Source organism: Agelaius phoeniceus (assembly GCF_051311805.1).
Source record: "Agelaius phoeniceus isolate bAgePho1 chromosome W unlocalized genomic scaffold, bAgePho1.hap1 SUPER_W_unloc_1, whole genome shotgun sequence".
Classification (NCBI taxonomy): Eukaryota; Metazoa; Chordata; class Aves; order Passeriformes; family Icteridae; genus Agelaius; species Agelaius phoeniceus.
This window is the reverse complement of record NW_027509866.1, coordinates 9,000,235-9,025,389: the sequence shown is the minus strand read 5'-3', so window position 1 is coordinate 9,025,389 and position 25,155 is coordinate 9,000,235. Positions and strand designations below refer to the sequence as shown.

At 52.7% G+C, this 25,155-nt stretch overlaps 1 protein-coding gene across 1 annotated transcript in view; it reads left to right on the top strand.

Annotated features, from left to right (window-relative positions):
• Positions 1 to 25,155, top strand: part of LOC143692498 (uncharacterized) — a 311,453-nt gene that overhangs the window by 229,828 nt on the left and 56,470 nt on the right. Inside the window, exon 6 of the mRNA XM_077172732.1 lies at positions 5,989 to 6,418. Coding sequence (XP_077028847.1) covers positions 5,989 to 6,418 — 430 coding nt within the window. The remainder of the gene's footprint in view (positions 1 to 5,988; positions 6,419 to 25,155) is intronic.

Here is a 25,155-nt window from a genome sequence, read left to right as displayed (position 1 = left end):
ACATCAATAACTGGTGCTCTGAAAATGTTTGTTATAAGTTGGCTTTTTTCCAAAAGTTGTTTACTGAAGGGTGTTGTCTTAATTGGCCAATCATGGGAAATGTGTTGATGAAATGACCAGTGAGGTCCACCTGTAGCAAACCAAGATATAAAAGAAGAGGATTGAAACAACAGGTGACTTTTAGCCCTTAGCCTTCTGATCTGAGTCTGTGTCATCTCTGACTCAAAGGTGACATTTGGGGATCTGTGAGGTCTATTGGGGATCCTTTCTGCACCTTGTGACCAAACAGGAGCTTCTCTAATAAACGTTGCCTGAAGCTCCCACTGTGCCCATGACAGGAACCCCTGTGAGTGTCTGGGCCATCCCGGCTCTTTGGCAGCCTGGGCACTCCTGGGATGTCACCGTGGAGCCCCCGTGAGTGCCTGGGACAGATGGGTGCCTTTGCAGCCCAAGGTGCCCAGGGATGTCACCATGGAATGGCTGTGACTGCCTCTGACCACAGGGCTCTTTACCATCCCAGAAAGCCCTGGGAGGTCTCCATGGAGCCCCTGTCCCTGCCTGTGACATTCCAGCTCTGGAACAGCCTGGAGACTCTTGGAAAGATCCCATGGAACCCCTCTGAGGGCCTGTGACAAATCTGATCCTTAGCAGGCAACCATCACCAGGACCCTGTGTCTGTGGTCCGTTTCCATGGCAACCATCCCCAGCCCCCTGTTGCTGTGGTCAGTTTCCATGGCAACCATCCCCAGCCCCTGTTGCTATGCTCAGTCCCTTGGCAGCTCCATAGAGACCCCATGCCAGGGCTGGTTGCCATGGACACCAGCTCAGGCCTGCAGCCAGAGCCCGTTGCCATGGCAACCATTGGCAGCCCCCATCCCCAGGCCCATGGGATCCCAGAAGCACAGAATGGGCTGAGCTGGGAGGGACCCATCAGGATCCTCCAGTCCAACTGCTGGCCCTGCACAGGACACCCCAACAATGCCAGCCTGGGCCTGGCAGCGCTGGCCAAACGCTGCTGCAGCTCAGAGAGCCCTGGAGCTGGGAGCCTTCCCTGGGGAGTCTGGCCAGGGCCCCAGCAGCCTCTGGCCAAAAACCTTTTCCTGACATCCGACCTGAGCCTGCCCCAACTCAGCTGCAGCCGCTCCCTCCACTCCTGTCCCTGGGCACCAGAGGGAAGAGGTTCCCACAGCCCCAGCCAGGGACCCGCTCCCAAGGCTGCTGCCGTGGCCACCAGGGCTGGCACCAGCTGGGATGCTCGCTTTCCGCAGGCCAGGCTTCAGGAATGGGATTCCCTAATTTCCTGCTCCCGCTAAAACCGCACTGCCCTCGCTGCCCTCCCGCCTCCCATGGAAAGCACAAAAGGCAAAGATCCTGGGCTGGGATAAGAACAATTTATTGGGAACAGCAACGAGATAAGGAACAAACAGTAACAGAAATAATATTGGTAACAGAAGGGATAAATAAAACTGTTTACAGGGAAAACACAACTCACTGGGTCTTCCTGGCCACAATTTCCCCTGTCTGGAAAGGACACTCTTTTCCTCAGGGAGAGAGAGAGAGAGAGAGAGTCCCTTCCCTGCCCCTGGCAATGACCTGAGGGGGGAGTGAATGTAATGACAGGGCCATGGCCAGACCCTCATGTTCTTCCATCCCACATCATGTCACGGGCAGGAAAAGGGACAGGTGTCTTTCCAGCATGGATCATGGGCAACACGGATCCCCAGGACTCTTCCCAACGCGGGTCCTCCCATGGGGGATGAAGCTGGATTGATGCATGAAGCTGTTCCTGCAGCTGGGGCATTTGCAGGCCTTTCCTTACTGGTGGCTCCATTGGTGTCTGGTCAAGTGAGAGCTCTGGGTGAAGCTCTTCCCACACTGGGGACACTCGTAGGGCCTCTCCCCAGTGTGGATGCGCCAGTGGGTGATGAGGGTGGAGTTGTGCTTGAAGCCCTTTCCGCAGTCTGGGCAGAGGAAGGGCCTCTCATCTGTGTGAATCCGCTGGTGTTGGAGGAGCTGGAAGCTGGTGGGAAACTTCTTCTGACATATGGGACACTCGTAGGGCCTCTCCCCAGTGTGGATGAGGTGGGATTTCTGCTTGAAGCCCTTCCAACAGTCAGGGCAGTGGAAGGGCCTCTCCTCTGAGTGAATTCGCTGGTGACAGAGGAGATGGGAGCTGGTGTGAAGCCTCTTCTGAAACTGGGGACACTCGTAGGGCCTCTCTGCAGTGTGGATGCGTTGGTGGATGATGAGGGCAGAGCTGCAGCTGAAGCCCTTCCCACACTCCCCACACTCGTAGGGCCATTCTCCAGTGTGGATCATCTGGTGGCTGATCAGGGTGCTGCTCTGCCTGAAGCTCTTCCCACACTCCAAGCACTTGTGGGGCTTCTCCCCATCATGAAGCTGCTCATGGACCACCAGCTCTGAGCTCTGGCTGAAGCTCTACCCACCTTCCTGGCTCAGGGTGGGTCTTTCCTCCTCAGAGCACCCTGGGCTGGGTTTGGAGCCCCTTCTCCTGTGGGATCTCTGGGGCTTTTCCTCTACATTGGAATTCTGCACTGTGGAGCCACTCAAAATGGCCTCTTCCATGAGGTTCTGCTTTGGGGATTTGTCCTCCCTGGTCTCCATCCTCAGCTTCTTCCCTGGGGGAGGAAGGACAAGGAGAGGATGGGATTTGCCTCCATGCCAGAGGGAAGGGGAAGGAGATCCCCCCAGTGCATCCCCGGCAGGACGGGGTTGGCAGCAGGGTTGTCCTGCAGCCGGGGGCTGTGCTGGGCTGGGAGATGGAGCAGGAGAGAGGGGGAAAGGGGCACTGACTTCCTCCTCACCTGCCTGGCTGTCCCAGGGCATTGTGTCAGTTTGAAAAGACAGGTGTCTGCTAAGGAAGGCAGGAGACTCCCTTGAAATGGAAAATGTTAATCCCTTCACTTGGAATTATAATTTTCAAAACAAGAGGCTGTCAAGCAAAGTCTATGGGAATAGGAATAACAGTTCTTCAGAAGGAAAATTAAAAATACAAATGCAGTAGTACTAAAAACTACTTACAGAGTAAGAATACGACCTGACACCCTGTGGGTCAGAGTGTTGGTAGCACTCCTGTTAAATGGTGGCTGCAGTGCTCCTGCAGGGACAGGTGTGGTTCTGTTGGAGCAGTGATCCTGTAGAAGGGTGGAGTTTTCCTCTGAAGGTCCAGTTGTGGCATCGATCGGCCTGGTCTTCCTCTGGGATCCAGTGGAGCTGAAAGCTGCTTTTCTGGGAATCCTGTGGGAGAAGGCTGACTCTGTTGTTCACATTCTCAGATTATATCCCGGTAGGAATGCTTGGCTCCTCCCTCTGGGCAGAGCTTCTCACAATGGGATGATGGAATTTTTATCAGTGACACTCAATGGCCCATTAACAGAAGATATCTCCCTGGAGGGAGGATTCATGTGGAAGAGATAAAGTAAACTGCTCAATTAACAGATGATAATTGCCCCACCTTTAACAGAGGGTAATTGAATACACACCCAGCTAAACCTGAGACACTGTTCAAGCCTTGGAAAGCAGGATTTGGTACCAGGATTCTTTAGGGAATGCAACCCTGATTGAAGGCAGAGATAGAATCTCCAGAGCCTGCAGCCAGAAATGGACAGTTGTGTGATACTCATTTCAACATCTTCTCTTTTGGAATTATTGACTAATGATTATTTGCTTTGCCTACCTAATATTTTTGTAATTTTTTGCAAATTTGCATTATCTAAATTACACTGTTCCTTAAGTAAAGTTGGTGTCTGTGTCTTTGGTGCGGGCCCTGCCCACTGGCGAAACAGGGCCCCATCCTGCCTAAGTGTTACCTGGGGAGACAAAACCCTTCACTGCAAATGTGCCCCCTTCCTCCTTGTTCCCCACACTTCATGCACTGATCATGATGTCCTATGGTCTGGGCTATCCCTGGGGTCAGCTGGGATCTCCTGTCCTGGCTGTGTCCCCTCCCAAGCTCCCCCACACCCTCAGCCCCTCCCCAGCGTGGCCGAATGAGGGGCAGGACAGGCCTTGGCTCAGTGCGAGCTCAGCAAGAACAAAACCATCTCTGCGTGCTCAGCCCTGTGCTCAGCCCCCGGGCCCGGCATTTCCTCCACTGCCACCCCGGAGCCCCCTTTCCCACCCCTCTGCCCCACGGCCACTGCAGCACCGGCTGACAATAGAAGCAATTCTGTGGCAATTCCAAGTTTCCTTGGTTCCTGCACAGCTCCAGCTCAGCTGCTGGCAGGTTCCAATTAAAGAAAAGTGCAAATTCGGCCCAATACAGATATTATTAAAAGGCAGTGGAAGCTCTGTGTAGCTGTCACAAAGGTGACAGGGATGAAGAGAATAATGATTCTCACATTTGGAAAAAGCCAAGCCTGGGAATTCAGTAGTTATTTGGGAATTTGGCTACTTGAGCTGGGCTTCTTGTGGGACTTTTAGCAGCCTTGTGTTCCTCACCATGTGGTGAATGAACCTTGTCAGTCTTGCTGGTATTATTTGCTCCATTTCCTCCAGTGATTTTAACAAACTTTTCAAGCAGGGACAACAAAGTATTTTCTTTACACTCCAGTCCCACAACAGCCATTTTCCTCATCAGTTCTCCCATAGGTCGCTCAGACAAAGCTGCATCCAAGTTTCCAAGAGTTCCTCCAGAGAGACCCACAACCTCCTCAGAGGAAGGAAGCATGCTGTTGTCAAAGGCAACAGGGGTCAAAGAACAGTGCCCTGAACTCACTGTGCCAAAATAATTTTGCAATCTGGTTAAGAAAATATTAGAGAGATGCCATTTGCCCTGGAGCAGGGCAAGTGTGACATTGTCCCCTGTGTGTGTGGCCTTCCCGGGGTGGGGGTTTTACACCTGAGCCAGTTTGGGTAAGGTGGGTGGTGTTCACCCCCTGAGCAGGGATTCCCCCACTGTTTCAGGCTGCAGTGTAAGATGGAACCAAATGCATGTTTTCAATGCCCATCTTCATCAACTGCTAGAAACAGGTGGGGCAGTGTTCTTGATCTCTTCCATGACTCAGCCCTGATAACGCCCTCCAGGGGAGATATCTTCTGGGAATGGGCCATTGAGTGTCACTGCAGGACTGATCAAATTCCATCCTCCCATTGTGGGATGCTCCGCCCAGGGGGAGGATCCAAGCATTCCTACCTGCATATAAGCTGAGCCTTGCAACACCAGGAGCAGCTTGCCTACTGGATTCCCAGAGGACAAGAGCTCCAGAACCACCACTGGACCTTCAGAGGAAGACCAGACCCTTCTACAGGATCACTGCTTGGACAGAATCACGTTCATCACTCCCACAGGACTGCAGCCACCATTTAATGGGACAGCTGCCAACAGCCTGACCAGCAACAGGGTGTCAGGTTATATCCTGACTCTGTCAGTTTAAGGCAGTGTTTCTGCATCATTGCCTAGATCTTCATTTTCTTATTAAATTGTAATCCTGGTTTAGACCCTCCCCAGGTTTGCCTTCAAACAAGTACAAAATTCAATGTACTTATCCCTTGTTTTCTTCCCAAAACAGGATTTTCCATCCCGTAAACTTGGCCAGATGGAGGAGGAGGCTGTGAGGAAGAAGAAGGTTCCCCAGGAGCCCCAGGCAGGTGAGGAGGAAGTCAATGCCCCTTTCCCCCTCTCTCCTGCTCCATCTCCCAGCCCAGCACAGCCCCTGGCTGCAGGACAACCCTGCTGCCAACCCCGTCCTGCCGGGGATGCACTGGGGGGATCTCCTTCCCCTTCCCTCTGGCATGGAGGCAAATCCCATCCTCTCCTTGTCCTTCCTCCCCCAGGGAAGAAGCAGAGGATGGAGACCAGGGAGGACAAATCCCCAAAGCAGAACCTCATGGAAGAGGCCATTTTGAGTGGCTCCACAGTGCAGAATTCCAACGTGGAGGACCAGTCCCAGAGATCCCACAGGAGAAGGGGCTCCAAACCCAGCCCAGGGTGCTCTGAGGAGGAAAGACCCACCCTGAGCCAGGAAGGTGGACAGAGCTTCAGCCAGAGCTCGGAGCTGGTGGCCCATGAGCAGCTTCATGATGGGAAAAAGCCCCACAAGTGCTTGGAGTGTGGGAAGAGCTTCAGGCAGAGCAGCACCCTGATCAGCCACCAGATGATCCACGCTGGGGAATGGCCCTACGAGTGTGGGGAGTGTGGGAAGGGCTTCAGCTGCAGCTCCACCCTTTTGACCCACCAGTGCATCCACACTGGGGAGAGGCCCTACGAGTGTCCTGAGTGCCAGAAGAGGTTTCACACCAGCCCTGATCTCGCCAGGCACTGGCAGATTCACACAGAAGAAAGGCCCTTCCACTGCCCTGATTGCGGGAAGGGCTTCAAGCGCAAGTCCCACCTCATCAGGCACCAGCTTATCCACACTGGGGAGAGACCCTACGAGTGCCGCACGTGTGGGAAGAGGTTTCGGACCAGCTCAAATCTCCGCCTGCATGAGCGGATTCACACAGATGAGAGGCCCTTCTACTGCCCTGACTGCAGGAAGAGCTTCAAGCACAATTCCACCCTCATCAGGCACCAGCGCATCCACACTGGGGAGAGGCCCACACTGGGAAGAGCTTCACCAGTAGCTCTCATTTGACAAGACACCAACGGAGCCACCAGTAAATGAAGCCCTGCAAGTGCCTCGATTGCAGGAACAGCTTGATGCACCACTCCAGCTTCATCCCCCATGGGAGAAGCCAGATTGGAAAGAGCCCTGGTGATCCATGTTCCCTGTGATCCATGCTGGGAAGACACCTGTACCTTTTCCTGCCCTTTGCCAATGACCTGATGTGGCATTGAAAAACATGAGGGTCTGGCCATGGCCCTGTCATTACATTCAGTCCCACCTCAGATCATTGCCTGGGACAGGAAAGGGACTCTCTCTCTCTCTCCCTGAGGAGAAGGGTGTCCTTTCCAGGCAAGAAATATTGTAGCCAGGCAGACCCTGTGAGTTGTGTTGTAGTTTTCCCTGTAAACAGTTTTTCTTATCCCTTCTGTTATCAATATTGTTTCTGTTCCTGTTTGTTCTTTATCTCGTTGCTGTTCCCATTAAATTGTTCTTATCCCAGTCCGGGATCTTTGCCTTTTGTGCTTTCCATGGCAGGCGGGAGGGCAGCGAGGGCAGTGCAGTTTTAGCGGGAGCAGGAAATTAGGGAATCCCATTCCTGAAGCCCGGCCCGTGGAAACTGAGCATCCCAGCTGGTGGCAGCCCTGGTGGCCATGGCAGCAGCCTTGGGAGCGGGTCCCTGGCTGGGGCTGTGGGAACCTCTTCCCTCTGGTGCCCAGGGACTGGAGTGGAGGGAGCGGCTGCAGCTGAGTCGGGGCAGGCTCAGGTCGGATGTCAGGAAAAGGTTTTTGGCCAGAGGCTGCTGGGGCCCTGGCCAGGCTCCCCAGGGAAGGCTCCCAGTTCCAGGGCTCTCTGAGCTGCAGCAGCGTTTGGCCAGCGCTGCCAGGCCCAGGCTGGCATTGTTGGGGTGTCCTGTGCAGGGCCAGCAGTTGGACTGGAGGATCCTGATGGGTCCCTCCCAGCTCAGCCAATTCTGTGCTTCTGGGATCCCATCAGCCTGGGGATGGGGGCTGCCAATGGTTGCCATGGCAACGGGCTCTGGCTGCAGGCCTGAGCTGGTGTCCATGGCAACCACCCCTGGCATGGGGTCTCCATGGAGCTGCCAGGGGACTGAGCATAGCAACAGAGGGCTGGTGATGGTTTCCATGGAAACTGACCATAGCAACAGGAGGCTGGGGATGGTTGCCTGCTGAGGATCAGATTTGTCACAGGCCCTCACAGGGGTTCCATGGGATCTTTCCAAGATTCTCCAGGCTGTTCCAGAGCTGGAATGTCACAGGCAGAGACAGGGGCTCCATGGAGACCTCCCAGGGCTTTCTGGGGATGGTAAAGAGCCCTGTGGTCAGAGGCAGTCACAGCCATTCCATGGTGACATCCCAGGGCACCTTGGGCTGCAAAGGCACCCATCTGTCACAGGCACTCACGGGGGCTCCACGGTGACATCCCAGGAGTCCCCAGGCTGCCAAAGAGCCGGGATGTCCCAGACACTCACACTCCTGTCATGGGCACAGTGGGAGCTTCAGGCCAGCTTTATTAGAGAAGCTCCTGTTGGGTCACGAGGTGCAGAAAGGATCCCCAATAGCCCCCACAGATCCGCAAATGTCACTGTTGAATCAGGGATGACACAGACTCAGAGCAGAAGGCTAAGGGCTAAAAGCCACTCATTTTTGCAATCCTCTTCTTTTACATCTTGGTTTGCTACAGGTGGACCTCATTGGTCATTTAATAGACACATTTCACATGATTGGCCAATTAAGACAACCCCCTTCAGTAAACAACTTTATGGAAAAAAGTCAACCTATTACAAACATTGTTGGGGCTCCAGTCATTGATGTCTGTTTCATGTTGGGCCTTTCTGGGGCCTCCCTGGATAGGGGAAACCCTCCTGTAGCAGTTCTGTGTCAGGTAAAAGGAGATGCATGGGACTTTTTCAGTCTTCAGTTTCTTTTTTATTGTTATCTAAAGTTTTGCATTGCTGTCCACACCAGGCTCAGCACGCTGGAAAAGCACCTCAAAATGGCCCTAAAATGTACAGTTTCACGGTCTTTTAAAGTTTTCTCATCCAATTAACTCTTAAAATGTACATTATTTCTACTTATCGACCAATAACTCATCCCTCGACTGTCCACATAACCTCCACACTGTGCTTTCCTTGACCAATCACCCTGTGCCACAACATTGAAGAAAATGGAGTAGATAAAGAAGAAGACAGGGACTACATCCCAATTCCTCCATCTTGCTTCCTATCTACACCATACTAAAAATCCCAAAACCTGAATTTTTCACCCAAGTTACATACTATACTACTCTCTACAATCTATTTCTCAGTTTGGTAAATTCTAATCAGTCTCAAAGTCTTGGAAGTCCTCTTCATGGGCAAAGGCTTAAGGCAGTGTTTCTCTGGGGGTCAGGACCCCTCAGAGCAGACAGAGAAATATTCCCTGAGCCCTGGATTCCCACAGATTTAACCTAAAAATCTTTAACACCTGACATGATAAGTTACCCCAAAATGTTCCAGGTAAGTAAGATTAGAAGGAGAAGAAATAGAGACCAACAGGAAGACAGAAGATCCATAGAAAGACACACACATGGGTACCAACTGCTGGGGTTCCAGCATCGCTAACAGAGGAACCCCAGCAGAAGGCAGGATCCTGACCCTGGGCTGGCCTCGTGCTCCAGCTTTTAACCCCCTGGGCCTTCCTGGCCCCGCCTCTGGGGTGGGACTGCCAGTTGCTTATCCAATCAGAGCCAGGGTAGCACCAGCTGCTGGTGTGTGATTGATTGATTGATTGATTGATTGATTGACAGCTGGGCCAATCAGAGATGGGTTAGCACCACCCCCTGCTGTGTGATTGGCAGCTCTGCGGGGCTCTGTCCCACCACAAACCAAGGCCTGACCCGGCCCTGGCCTCACACGGGCATTCCGAGCATCCCAAGGTGTCTCGGGACATGGATCTCATCCAGCCTCTGACAGCGACCACGGTGACACTACGGAACCTCATGGAGCCATGGGTCACTTGTGACAATGGAGATCCAAGGACACGATGGTGAGACTGTGGAATCCAGGAATCATGGAATCAAGGAGACCATTGTGCAAATCATGGGCCCTATGGAAGCAAGGATCAATGATCAAACTGTGGTTTGATTGTGATTGATTTAAAATAGAAACAAGGAGCCATTGTGACACAGTGGGGCTGCGTGGAGCCAAGAGAACCCTGTGATTCTGTTGGGTCTCATGACACCAAGACGCCATTGTGACATTGCCAGACCTCATGGAATCAAGGATTACAATGTGACAGTGGGGGCACCCATGAAATCAAGGGGATATGGGACAGGTCTGCCTGGTTTGGCCTCCTGGGGGCTGTCTGACAGGTTTCACTGAATTTTGTATGTTAAGGGCCATTTCCCATCAGACCGTGAAGCACTGGGGTTCTGTGCTTTTATTCCTATGGAAAAGAACTGTCTTTCTTGTCTAGGTGCCCATGGCTGAAATTGGGATTCTGTGTCTAAAATTCCCTATATCCAAGGGTTACTCCTGGACAAAATCAGCCCATACAGTCAAGTCTTGCTAGACTTGGCCTCTGGCGACTGCCTCTCATCTGCCCCTGCACCACTGCGCTTGCTTGTTTCCTTCCTATGGAGACCATTGTGACACTGCGGGGCGTTGTGGAACCAAGGACATCATTGTGGCTCTGTTGGGCCACATGGTCCCAAGGGGCCAGAGCAAAGTAGCGGTGTGGGAGTTAGCCTGGCTGTAACTCAGAGTCAGACAGATTTTACCCCAAAAGAATTGGGCATGAGTTTCAAGCCCTGGGAATCATTTGTTTAACTTAGGGTGAGCTTGAAAGTTCTCCAAAAAGCCTTTAGTGTTGTTATGCTAAGTTGTCCAAGTTCTCCTCCCCTAATGGTTACTTGTTTCCCCTATAGGGTAGTTGTTCTAGAGTGTACTACCCCCAGGTGTACATGTTGTTGCCCCTTTTGTCTTGGGTCTTTGGATCCTGCCCCTCATACTGTTCTACACTTCTCCATGTTTATTATTTTTCACCCTGTTATTAAAGTTCCTTTTAAACAACTCCATTGATCCTGCTCCTTTTCATTTTTGCCACCCTTGCCCTGAAGTCAGGGAACCAGAGAGGTTTGTCACAGCCACCCTCATTGTGACCTTTGGTGCCCAAACAGGGACCATGACACTCAGGGCTCCCTGTGTCAGTCACGTCAGCTGGGGTTGGCTGATGGATAGGCCAGGGCTCCCCGGGATTTTCTATTGTGCTGGGCCCAGTGGATTCATCGTTGCTTTGAGGGACCTTGCCCAGGATCGGCAGGGACAACAACGGTTTCACCTGCATAGGATTGCAGGTGGGTTTGGGGAAATGCAAGACATTTATTGACCATTTTGCCACTGTGTTTTTACAATATGCACCCACATCCCATAATTGATTTGGGGTGTTCTGGTGGCTCTTCCCCATAAGGCAGAGAAAAAAAAAAGGGCAGTCAGATGTCCAAAGTAGAAAGGAGCATACATGGATGCTTTAATTCTCACTGATCATGACTTAATATTTTCAACGTACGAATTAAAATCAATCATGAGGTGGATCATTAAAAATTTTCCAGATGCCTCTGCTGATGAAATCCATATCATTGAATTTTGGGACTCCGTGGGAGTTAAAAGTGACCCCGCTGCACCCTACATGCTCCCCATCTTCCACACCATCCCTGAGACCCTTCACCAGCAAGCAGTTTGTTGAAAACTCAATCCGTTGGTCACTCCTAACTCGGGACCACCCCTCAAACCTGCCTTTCTCAGACTTTCCATGATGGTCCAAGATGGCAATGGCCACGCTGTCTTGGAGCATCATGCCCTGGAGATTCAAGATGGAAGGAGCCTGAATGTGGCTCGGGAGCCCGACCATCCTCCCTCCATCTTGGCTCCTCCACTTCCTGCCACCACAACCTTCTCTTCCGCTCTGAATGAACCTCCAGACTGCACCCCCAAAACTGTGGGTCACGCCCCCACTGTCACTCTTTCCACCTTCACCCTGGGCCATGCCTCCAGAACTCCACCCCCAAAGTCCACCATCCTAAATCAAGGCCCTTCATCCCCAACACCTGACAAAGTGGCAGCGCCCTTTGCCTCACCCTCCAGCAACAATATAACCCCATGATCAAAGATACAAAGTCCAACTGTCACACTATTTCTAATCCAAATGTTTCTGCTCCAAGTTATTCTTCCTCCCCAGAAGACAGTTTGGACTCCCCAGAGCCACCTTGCCCCTCAGCCCCAGAAGATCCCTAGGAAAGGATCCGGAAAGAAGCAGTTAAGGAAGGAGACTGGCAAATTGTCCCAAAACTCCTCGTTGCCCCCATATGTTATGAAAGAAGGGGGCAGAATCCCAGGTATCAGCCATTGGTTTATGGGGAACTCAAGGATCTGTGTAGGGCAGCTAAAGACCATAGAAAGGACTTACCTTGTTTTAATGGCCTAATGAGGGCCATGTTTACAGCACATCTTAACCCCCTATGATTTAAAATATATTTTGACCATGTTGTTGTCGCCTACAGAATACACCCTGTGGGAAGAGGGATGGAAACGTTTGCTAAATGAATTAATAGAAGACTGTGCTAATAATGAGGCAAGGGCTGAAATGACAATCAACCATCTAGCTGGAGAAGGACAACACAGCCTGCAAGATGATCAAGCAGCAGGTATCCCCAGAAGAGCATTGGATGATATAAAAAAAAAAAAGGTTTTGAAAGCTTGAATCCAGGTACCAGATAGTACCACCCCCAGTTTGGACTATGTAAACATAAGACAAGAACCTGGAGAGCCCTACATGAAATTTATTGATCACCTTAAACAGGCACTAGAGAAACAAGTCCGGAATGAAAAGACTCAAAATGAATTACTAAAATCGTTGGGGGTAGCCAATGCCAACCCGGAATGTAAGAAAGTGCTGTGTGCCCTTCCACTAGAGCTGGAACCCACACTCCTGCAGATGACTGAGGCCTGTAATCGCCTCAGAACAACAGAACACAGAGCAGCTGTACAAGCCCAGGCCTTTGGGCAAGGAGTTTTAGAACCCCTAGGGGCCATGCAATTCCCCTTTAAGGGGCCCCAGCAACATCTACAGGCCCCAAAAATATGTTTCCAGTGTGGTCAACAAGGACATTTTAGAAAAGATTTTCTCCAGAGGGGAAGGGACTATCCAGTCCCTAACAGAAATCAGCATCAAATTAAGTGGAATTTCTCAAAAGGTAACTACATCAAGCAGCCATTAAAGAAACTACCACTGGAGTGCAAGGCAGCCTCACACACTGACACAAATGTTCAAACCAACGATGCCTACAACTGACGAAGGTCAAGTAGCACAAACACCTATTACAGACCATGGAGCACTGAACTCCAGCACCTCGTCTCCCAGTTGCCAAACACCACCAGGGGCAAAATTTGTCTCAGGTCTTGGTGACTGTGAAGTCTGTTGTTTTAGCTGACTATTTTGCCCATGCAATATTGACAGGACAGCTGGGGCCTGAAGATTGGCCCTGTGAACTAATAATCTTAGGAAACTGCCAATCAAGGACTGAAGGATTTTTTGTATTGCCATCCGTACTATCAGTGGCCTCACAAGAAGAAATTACAGTGCTGGCCCTGTCTCCCAACCCACCTTGTTTTATACCCTAAGAACTAACAATTGCCAAAGCCATAATACTCCCCAAACAGGATGCCAATGACACTTCACTAGGGATGTGGACCCAGGTGATAAATCACAATCAACCAAAAATCACCTGCGCTCTGGAACAGTGAAAAGATTGTTTTTACAAGGCTTGTGGACATGGGAGCAGATGTGACAGGTATCTCACGTTCCAAGTGGGCTCCTAACTGGGTGTTCACATCTACTGCAGGAATATTGTCCGAGATTGGAGGTGACAGTGACATTCTCCAAAGTGCAGAACTTCATAACATCAAAGGACCTGAAGACCGAATTGCCACAATGAGACCAGTTGTGATAAAGGACCTTGGTGTATCCCAGATAAGAACATCAAGCCCTACCTGTAGCCACTGAGTGTGGATTCTGCAAAGGAACCCCCAAGTCCACCCCAAGACAAACCCACCAGACAGTGACTCTAGCACCTGGACTAGACAATTCTCTTGAAGATGACACATAGGAAGCTTCTACTCACATTCCTCAGCCTGTTTGCAACCATGCTCCTCGCGAGTGGATGGGTAGCCCTCAAAAACACAAAGCACAGTGTATGGATAACTCTAGCAAAGCCATGGAACAAGACACCCTGTGCCTGTCTGTCGCTAGCCCTGACGACCCCTTCTCCACCTGCCTACTGGGGTTGCCTACAGATGTCTGGCCAATACCTGAGGGTGCCATTTGCAGTATGCCAGGTGACAATCCTGACGGCAAATAGAAGTGCAACCCTGTCGGTGCTTGGGACTACTGGACCCAGAAGCTCCTGCATGCACCACTCGAACTCAGGGGGTAGAAATTCTCAGCTCTGTAAAAATGGACTTTTGTGTAAGGTTTTATTAACATCTGAGATGGGAAGAGGGTGAAAGACACAAAATTACAAGAAAAAAGAATCTATCAGGAGAGACATCTCCCCATACCATCCCACATCAAAAACCAGAGCCAATGGTGTAATTACACCTCTTCCATGATTTCTTGGTCCAGTAGCTACCCACTCAACTTGCTGCAGGGTGTGTTTCTTATTTGCAAGGATAGACCATGGCCTGTGAAGGTGTCCCTTCAGACATCAAAGGCAGACCTTGTAGCTTGGGAAGGCTTACCTTGCTGGCACCCAACACAAAAATGATTAATGGCCAGAGAAACAGAGCAAAAAGATCTACACACTACTTTGAATCTGATTGCAAAAATAATGTCATCTATTGGAGTCAAAACAAGAGAATAGCAGCCTCCATGTTACTACCTTGGGTGGCTGCAGCTAAAGCTTTAGGACAATCAGACCATCCTGGGTGCCTGTTGAGTAAGCAAACCAATGCTGCCTCCCTCACATTGAGTGGCTGCTCTCAGACACAGAGACCATCAGACACGCCACCTTGCAGAACAGCGATAGAGTTTTTACTCTGGGCACATGGGCATGGCTGTGTAGACTCTGAGGGCATGTGCTGCATGAACCTCTCCAGCCACAGTGAGTCAATCCACAAGAGCATTCAGGTACTGAAGGAAGGGTTCAAGAAGCTTCAAGTGGAAAACAAAGACTGGTTCAAAAAACTCATCCAATCTAAGGGACTAAAGGGTTGGATGATGTCTAGCTAAAACAGGACTATCAATTACCTTAGTGGTTGTTGTTGTATTGTTAATTGTCCCATGTTTGTTTGGATGCTTTTAGAAAGTCTTACAAAATTCTTTCAGTTCCATCTTTCTTGTAAAAGAGAAAGGCGGAAGATACCCAACACAGGCTCCTCATGGACTCCTTGGAGGAGAGAATTAGAGGCCAGGATGGCACAAAAACCTCTCAGAGACTCAATGAAGGAAGGAAAATCCTTGAAACTACCTAAAAGTATTCTTAAATCAATAAAGTACCTTAAAAACCTTGAGTATCTAAAAGTATTAATGAGCACTACTGAGTGTCAGTACAAAGCTCTCAGGGGACTCATTAAAGCAGATAATTGGGGCCATGATTGCACAATCCTTCTCACAGAGTCTGTATCAAAAGGGAAACACCAAGGACCTTCAAATATCTGAAGTACCCTGAAGTATTAATGAGCCCACTGAGTGTTGTTACTGACAAAGCCTCTCCAGGGACTAATTACAGCAGATAATTGGAGGCCATGATTGCACAAACCTCTCAGAGAGTCCAAGGCAAAAGCCAAAGCCAAAGTCCTTTGAAAAACCTGCAGTCCCTGCAGGGAGCATGAAGGAGCCCCCAGGGCCATTGCTGAGCAAGGCTCCCCAGGGACTCCTTGCAGCAGATCCTTGAGGCAACTGGGATGTGGGCTAGGGGGGGATGCTGAGGGCAGCACAAGGGGCTGACAGTGCCCAGCCTGGCTGGGGCTGTGCCAGGAGGCCCCAGGGCCTCAGGACAAGGTGACTCCTCCCAGCCCTTGGTGGCACAGACCCTGCTGTGCCCCAGGGCACCAAGACTTGGCTTCTCTTTGTCCCCACCTGTCAGCACTGCCTGCAGTTCTCTGCTCTGCCTGGGGCCTGGGGACACTTGCTCAGTTGTGTCCCTCTCTGGGACCCATTACAAGTCCAAGAAAGTTTGGAGTTGGATTCTGCCTTGGAGTTCTGGAGAGGTTTCTTCAGCTCCCTCTCAGGGACTGATGTTCAGGGCCTGAGCACAAAGCCCCAGAGGCTGATTAAAGTCCTTGTGCTGTGTCTGTGCTGCTGAGCTGGGCTGGGCTCCTGGCCCAGAGGCAGCTCCTGGTCACCAAGAAGAGCTTCAAAAGCACATTTCTCTGGATGAGCAGCTCTTGTGCCAGCCCAGCAGGGCTGGGGCACTGCCTGCAGCCAGCCCGGGCACAGCCCAGAGGCACAGAGAGCTTCAATCAGTCAGGGCTGGGAAGGGGCTGAGAAGTGCCTGGGGCACAATCACTGCCAGCCCTTGGCACAGGAACCTCTGGCTGCAGGACAGTGCAGCTGCAGCTCCTGGAGCCATCTCCTCAAGCTGGAACATCCCAATGCCTGCAGAGCCTGTGAGTACATTCTCTGCTTGTCTCTTGTGCAGAGCAGCCAGGGGTGCCCAGGGCTGTCCTGCAGAGCAGGGTCCTGCAGCCCAGGGCGCTGTGCTGGGGCAGGGACTCTGCTGCCTGCCAGGGACAGCTCTCAGCCAGCCCTGGCAGCTGCTGCCAGCACTGGGGGACAAGATCTGGCTGGGGGGAGACAGCTGGTGAGGCTTGGGAGCGTTCTCCTTGTGTGGGGAGGATGCTGCATTTTTCAGGGCTGCTCCCAGCATGGCATTGAACTGCAGAACATTTCCAAGTAGATTATACAGGGAGCACAGCAAGGCAGGGGCTGCATAAAAGGGAAAATCCTGCTTTTTTTAATCTACTGCACTGTGTTGCCATCATGGGAAATCGTGCGTAGATATTCATCTCTCTGTTCAGGTCACGAAGAAATAAAAAAAATTCTTTCAGATTTGAATAAACTTGGCAGTGATAGAAATCACCACAGGGCCCCTCACAGCCACCATCAGTGTTTCTTTTCCAGCCTCCTCAGGGTTGCCCTGATGTTGCCATCAGAGCCTGCAGAGCCAGAGCTGCCCCTGGGCAGTGCCTGAGCTGGGAGGGCTCTGCAGGGCAGAGCTGAGCCCCCAGGGCTGGGCTGGGCTCTGGCAGCACTGGCAGGGCCCAGCCCTGGGCACAGGGAAGCAGCTGCTGGCAGGGACAGCTCCAGGCAGCAGAGCCCTGGGCAGGCAGTGGGGGGAAAGTGCCCCCAGGCTGTGCTGGGATATTTCAAGTCCTCTCCACACCCAAATATTCCATATTACTTTTCTTACAGATCCCCATGCCAAGACAGAAGAAATGTCCAACAGCAGCTCCATCAGGCACTTCCTGCTGCTGGCATTGGCAGACACGCGGCAGCTGCAGCTCCTGCACTTCTGCCTCTTGCTGGGCATCTCCCTGGCTGCCCTCCTGGGCAACGGCCTCATTATCAGCACCGTAGCCTGCAGCCACCACCTGCACACGCCCATGTTCTTCTTCCTGCTCAACCTGGCCCTCGCTGACCTGGGCTCCATCTGCACCACTGTCCCCAAAGCCATGCACAATTCCCTCTGGGACACCAGCAACATCTCCTACACTGCATGTGCTTCCCAAGTGTTTTTTTTTGTTTTCTGTGCAGCAACAGAGTTTTATCTGCTGACCATCATGTGCTATGACCGCTACGTGTCCATCTGCAAACCCCTGCACTACGGGACCCTCCTGGGCAGCAGAGCTTGTGCCCACATGGCAGCAGCTGCCTGGGCCAGTGCCTTTCTCTATTCACTGCTGCACACGGCCAATACATTTTCCCTGCCCCTGTGCCATGGCAATGCCCTGGGCCAGTTCTTCTGTGAAATTCCACAGATCCTCAAGCTCTCTTGCTCCAAATCCTACCTCAGGGAATTTGGGCTCATTGCTGCTAGTGTGTGTTTAAATTTTGTGTGTTTTGTGTTCATTGTTTTCTCCTATGTGCAGATCTTCAGGGCTGTGTTGAGGATCCCCTCTGAGCAGGGACGGCACAAAGCCTTTTCCACCTGCCTCCCTCACCTGGCCGTGCTCTCCCTGTTCCTCAGCACTGCAGCGTTTGCCTACCTGAAGCCCCCCTCCATGTCCTCCCCATCCCTGAATCTGTCCCTGTCAGTTCTGTACTCGGTGGTGCCTCCAGCCCTGAACCCCCTCATCTACAGCCTGAGGAACCAGGAGCTCAAGGCTGCAGTGTGGAGACTGATGACTGGATGCTTTCAGAAACATTAAACTGCTGGCCAATTTCTGCAAATCACTTGTAATAAAGAACACGGCCAGGCCAATGCTCAGCACAGAAACCCCCGTCAGCAGCCCCAGGCTGGCCGTGGGCAGGCTGGGGGCAAACAGCATGGCTGGGGCTCTGCAAGGGCCCTGGGGCAGACGGGAAGGAGCAGCAGAGCAGGGGCTGATCCATGCCCAGTGCGCTGCACAGCCCAGGGCAGCGTCCCAGAGCCTCCTCATGCAGCTGCCAACAACATCCCCCCTCTGCAGCCCTGGCCTCTCCCCCAGCTCACACAGGTGCCCCATCCTTGCAGGCACAGACACGGCAGCACTGCCTCAGCAGCCCCTGTTTGCATTGCACACTGCAGGGCCAGCACCCCCATGCTGTTGCTGTGGGGACATGAACCTGAGGGAGCACAAATGCCATCAGCCCCTGGGGCCAGCAAGGCCTGCGGGACACCAGGGAAACCACTCAGCTTTGTCCTGGCCTCTGCACTCAGCCAGAAAGTTTGTTCCCATTAGCTGGGAGTTTCTTGTGCCACTGCAGACGCTGTTGCTCAGAGCCAGGGCTGCCTGGCAGCCACCCCCAAACTGCCCTGAGCATTTCCTTTGCTTCTTTGCCTTCTTTACTCTTGCTGCTACAGATTTCTTCATGTTGCCCATGCCTGTTCCCTCCCCTGCAAACAGCCCATCCCTGTTTGCCTTTTCCTCTCTGGCCCCACTCCCCATTGCAGTTCCTGACTTGGCCCCATGGGAACGTCCCTTGGGCAGCAGGATCATCCTACAAGTGCTGCAGGAATTGTCTGCAGGCTCCTGCAGTGCCTGCTGCTGCTCCCTTGCCAGAGGCACCCCAGGCCAGGGGGGCACATCTGGCCTGCTGTTTCTGGCTCTGGGGCTCCCTGTTCTGGGCAGTGAGGAGGAGCTGCAGAGGCTCTGCAGGACTGACAGGATGGGCTTTGGGGCTGCCAGGAGAAGCTGAGGGACCTGAGCTGCTGGAGCTCTTGAAGAGGAGGCCCAGGGCTCATCCTGCAACTGCTCCAAGGGTGGTTTCAGAGAATCCCAGAATCATCAAGGCTGGAAAAAACCTTGGAGATCACCAAGTCCAACCTGTGCCCTGACACTGCCTTGTCTCCCCTGAGCCTCCTCTTCTCCAGGATAAACAACCCCAGCTCCCTCAGCCACTCCTCATAGGACTTGTGCTCCTGACCCCTCCCCAGCCTTGTTGCCCTTCTCTGGACACCCTCCAGCCCCTACATGTCCTTCCTAAATTGGAGGCCCAGAACAGGACACAGCACTCGAAGTGCTGCCCAACCAGTGCTGAGCACAGGCGAAGAATCCCTGCCCTGCTCCTGCTGGCCACACCATTCCTGATCCAGGCCAGGAGCCATTGGCCTTCTTGGCCACCTGGGCACACTGCTGCCTCATGTCCAGCCGGCTGTCCATCAATCCCTGCAGGTCCCTTTCTGCCTGGCTGCTCTGCAGCCACTCTGTCCCCAGCCTGTAGTGCTGCAGGGGTTGTTGTGGCCAAAGTGCAGGACCCAGCACTTGGACTTGTTAAACCTCACCTTGTTGGATTTGGGCCCTGGATCCAGCCTGTCCAGGGCCCTGTGCAGAGCCCTCCTACCCTCCAGCAGATCCACACTCCCAGACAACTTGCTGTCACCAGGGTTCCATGAGGCCCCAGAGTGTCACAATGGTCTCCATGATTCCATGAGGCTTCACAGTGTCACAATCTCCCTTTAGTTCCATGGGACCCCTTGGTGTCACAAAGTCCCTTGGATCCTTGGGCCTTGCAGTGTCACAATGGATCCTTGGTTCCATGAGGTCTGGCAGTGCAGCAATGCTCTCCTTGGTTCCACAGGGTCACAATGGCCTCTTGGTCCCAAGGGCCACCACGGTTTCAAACATGTTTCCTTCATTCCAGGAGTCCCTGAGGAGCAGCCCTGGCCCCTTGGTTCCATGGGGCCCTGCAGTGTCACAGTGGCCCCATCGTGATACCAGGTCCTGCTCTGTCACAATGCTCTGCATGGTTCCACAAGGCCCTGCTGGGTCACAGTGGCCTCTTGGTTCCAGGGGGCCTCAGAGTGCCTCAATGAATTCCTTGGTGCTGCTGTGTCACAATGGAGCCCTGGTGACACAAGATCCTGCAGTGTCACCAGGGACCCTTGGTTCCATGGGGCACCACAATGTCACAATTGTTCCCTGAGTTCCCAGAGTCCTTGCAATGGAGCAATGGCCCCTTGATTCCATTGTCCCCAGGCTCTCCCAAGGCTCTCCTTGGTTCCGCTGAGGCACAATGGCCCCTTGGTTCCACAAGGCCCCGCAGTGTCACAGTGGCCTCTGTGGTTCCACCAGGACCCAGACTGTCACCATGGACTCCTTGCTTCCATCCAGCCCCACAGTGTCACAATGGCCCCTTGGCTCTGTGCTGCCATGTCGTACACAGTGTCACCATGGTCCTCTTAGTGCCACCAGGCCCCCAGTGTCACAATGGCCCCTTGCTTCCCCAGGGCCCTGCAGTGTCACAATCATCAGAGAATCAACCAGGCTGGAAATGACCTTGGAGAGCATCAAGTCCAACCTGGGACATACCACCACCTTGTCACCCAGACCATGGCAATCAGTCTTTTCTTAAAAACCTCCAGGGACGGTGACTCACCTATCTACCCTCGCAACCCATTCCAACGCCCAACCACCCTTTGTGTGGAGAATATTTTCTAATGTCCAGTCTAAAAATCCCCTGGTGCAGCTGAAGGCTGTGTCCTCTTGTCCTGTCCCTGTTCCCTGGGAGAAGAGCCCGACCCCCACCAGGCTGCACCCTCCTGTCAGGGAGTTGTGGAGAATGATGAGGCCTCCCCTGAGCCTCCTCTTCTCCAGGATAAAAAACCCCAGCTCCCTCAGCTGCTGCTCCTCACAAGACTTTCTTCCAGACCCCTGACCAGCCTTGTTTCCCTTCTCTGGACACACTCCAGCCCCTCCATGTCCTTCCTAAATTGGGGGCCCAGAACTAGATACAGCACTCGAGGTGCTGCCCAACCAGTGCCCAGCACAGGGGAAGAATCACTGCTCTGCTCCTGCTGGCCACACCATTCCTGATCCATAGGAGTGCCAGGGGTTGGATGAGGGAAATGGTGGGGAGGGGGTGGGGAAAAATTCTGATTAATTGTCTGCCATGAAGGGTCTTGATTTTCATATCTGTTCAAACTGCATTAAAAGCTGCTGGGGATCAATATCAATTGGAAATTGCTGAGATCAATCTATAAACAGGAAAATAAAACCTAACAGAACAAAACTGTACTCTCAGCATTGTTTTGTACTATTGTATATTCACTTTGAGTAGACTTCTGTCATCTGTCTAATTAACCACATTAAGAACTGAAAACTTGAAATATTCCCCCGGGCCTTTTCTTGATCAGGTATTCTGAACAAATATTTATGACCTCTTCTCACTGAATTCCTGAACTGAACAGCTGAAGAAAGAAGAAGTCTCCGGAGCAGTAAAATTGATCAGCAACCTCCAAGTGGCTGAGGATCCATCCCCACCAGAGCAGCAATGAACAGAAATGGGCACAGCTTTGTGGCTGCCCCAGCTCTGGGATGGGCCCTGGGTCTGGAGCAGAAGCAGCTCTTGAGCGCCCCAAGGCCGGGGCTCTTGTGCTGCCCTGGGCAGATGGGATGGCAGCAGGGGCTGCAGAGCTCTCAGCACCTCAGACCGAGGGGAGCAGGGCAGCCAGGGAGCCTCCTTTGGCCTTGGCCCAGCACCTTCCCCCATGGCTGGGGCTGAGTCCTGTGGCAGCTGCAGCTGCTGCTGTGGCCTTGGCAGGGGCTGAGGCCATGGGGCAGTGCCCAGAGCAGCCTGGCCTGAGCAGAGCTGTGGGGCCAGAGCCGGCTGGGCTGGGCTGGGCTCAGAGAGGCCCTTGGTGCTGCCCAGAGCTCAGGGCAGCTGGCAGAGCTTGCAGAGAGCTGGGCTGGGCTCAGAGAGCCTGGCCCAGAAACCATCAGTGTCCATCTCAGCCTGGCTGAGCGTGCAGGGGCAGGACTCAGGCCAGGCCTTGTGGGGCAGGGCCAGCGCCTGTGCAAGGCATTTAATATCCAGCAGAGGAATGACTTTTGCATTGGATGGAGCTGTGCCTTCCCTTGGCTTTGCTGGCTGATAAGAAATGAACATCCCTCTGTGTCTCGGGCAGCTCCTTCTCCAAAGAAAGCAGGTGGGAGTTGGAGCCAAGGAGCTGAAAGCTGCAGGTGCAGCCTGGGCTGGAGGGAGCTCAGATTTGCACAAGGCTGCTCTGAGTGCCAGGGCTTGGATGGGGGAAATGGTGGGGTGGGGGTAGGGACAGAGTCTGATTGATTGTCAGCCATGAAGGGTCTTGATTTTCATATCTATTCAAACTGCATGAGGAGGTACCTGGATTCAGTGTCAATTGGAGATTGCTATTAACAGGGAAAAAAAACCAAACTAAACAGGACCTAAAAAAAGTTTTCTCACTGTCTTTTTAAATAGAATATATTCAGTTGAATGCACTTCTGAAATCTCTCGTATTAACCACACAAGATTTGGAAACTGAAATCTAATTATTCCCAGAGGCTTGGCCTGTTAAAATGCTCTGAATGTTAATGAGCCCTGGGACACTGAATTCCTGCACTGAAGACCTGAAGGCTGAACAAGCCCCTGCAGCAGTACTTGGATTCAGTGTCACTTGGAGATTGCACATATCGATGAATTAAGAGGAAAAAAAAAAAAACTAAACAGGACTTAAAAAATCTTTTCTCGCTGTCTTTTAAAATATATTGCATTCACTTTGGATAGACTACTGAGATCTGTCTAATTAACCACAAATGATTTGGAAAATTAAATCAAATTATTCCCAGAGGCTTGGCTTGTGCAGGTGTTCTGAATGTTCATGAGCCCTGGGACACTGAATTCCTGCACTGAAGAGCTGAAGGCTGAACAAGCCTCTGGAGCAGTGAAATTCAGCAGCAGCCTCCAAGTTGCTGAGAATGTCAGCAGCCCCCAGTGAGGCCATCCCTGCCCAGAGACCGTGGGGGAATGGACAGACAAGGAGAGCGTCCCTGGGGCTGGGGCAGCACAACTCAGAGGCACCAGCGGCTCCAGCTGGGCAATGGAGTGTGGAATGTGGCTGGGAAAGCCCTGCCTGGGCTGGGCCAAGCAGGACACACAAGCCCTGACTCTCATCCCCCAAACAACTCTCTCAATGAGACATTTAAAAGGAATTACAATTGTTTGTGTCTTTTGAGTTGGATGCACTGGAGAAATGTCAACCATAGATCATCAAGAGTTCACAAGAAATAGCCTTTACTGGGAACTTTGGAAAATCAGAGAAATGTTGGCAAAATGTTTAATATGACATTCAATCAACACAAAACACTTCTCAAAGCATGAACTTGGCCTATTTGTCTTCACAAACACTCAGCCAGCTCAGTTTTAATTTACTCAAAATTTTGAATTAGTGGGAATTGCAAGACTGCACAAAAAGCGAGAAAGACGAAAAAGATACAGAGGAGAACACACACAGCTACCAACTCCTGTATTCCAGCACTGTTCAGATGGAAATTCCAAGAGGAGGTAGAGGCAAGATGTGTGCTTGCCTTGTGGTCAGCCTTCAATACCCCTTGGTCTCCCTGGGCCCTTCCCCAAGGTGGGACTTGGTCTCAGTGCTCTCAAGGCCTCGTTGGTACCAGGGTGAAGGAGGCCTGGCCCAGGCTCTGGCCCTGGGGGACACGGGGACGCTGCCAGGGGGTCCCTGTCCCCCTGTGCCACCCCCAGGGCCCCGGCCCCCCGTCCCTGTGTCAGGCTCTGGGGTCAATCTCGTGGAACATCCTCTGGGGGAGGCTGCGGCGCCGGGGGCGGGGGGACCCGGGGGGACAGGGGACCCCGCTGTGCACGAGCAGGGTTGGACTGCTCTGGGGGGAACTGTGAGGGGGGCGGGGGCCGAGTGACCTCCCCAGTGACCTCACACAGCCCCTGTGATGTCACACAGCCTCTGTGATGTCACACAGTCCCTGTGATGTCACAGTGCACTCTGGGATGTCATACAGCACCCCTGTGATGTCACAGAGCCAAATCTGGGATGTCACCCTGGAATGTCATGTAGCTGCCCTGTGATGTCACAGTGATGTGATGTCACTGTGATGTCAGAAAGACACTCTGTGATGTCATTGTCTATTCTGTGATGTCACAGCCTGCTCTATGGTGTTACACAGCCAGCCAGTGATGTCACAACCCACTCTCTAATGTCACAGAGCCACCCTCTATGATGGCACGATCGACTCTATGGCCTCACACCCTACTCTGTGATGTCACAGACAGCTGTGTGATGTCACAACCCCCTCAGTGATGTCACAAAACCTTCTCTGTGATGTCATACTGCCACTCTGTAATGTCACAGCAGACACTTTGACCTCACAGCCCCCTCAATGATGTCACACAGCCATGCCATGAAGTCACAGCCTGCTCTGTGATGTCACAGAATCCCTGCTATGATGCTGTAGCTGCTCAATGACCTCACACGAAGAACTCTGTGATATCATAGCCCAATCTGTGACCTCACACAACCCACTCTGTGCTGTCACACAGCCCCTTGCTGGCATCACAGCTGCTCTGTGCCTCCATGACACAGCCACAGAGGAGCTGCTGTGACACAGCCCCCTCTGGGACATGCCACAGCCCCTGCCAGTGCTGAGCCCCTGGGAGCTCTGTCTGTGCCCTGCTGGTGTCCCTGAGGGGCCCTGGCAGTGCCCCAGCCCTGCTGGGCTGTGCACAGGAGCTGCTCCTGGCCAGAGCTGTCTCTCTGCAGCTCTGCTGCCCTTGCCAGGAGCTGCCTCTGGGCCAGGAGCCCAGCCCAGCCCAGCAGCACAGACACAGCACAAGGGCTGCAATGACCCTCTGGGGCTTTGGTGCTCTTTGTGTCTGCCATGGCCAAAGTGCTGCCCAAGTTGGCTCTGTCAGGGCTGTCTTGCAGCTGCTGCCCATCCCTGTGCCCTGTGCAGCCCAGGCTGTCCTACGGTGTCCCTGCCCTGCGCCTCTGTCCCTGCAGGCTGTCGGCATCCCCCGGCTGCCCCACCTGGCTGGGCCCTTCCTTTGCTGACAGCTCTGCCTCCTGCCTGCCTCTGCCTGCCCACACAAAGCCTTGGCCTTGACACCAAAAGGGTTCA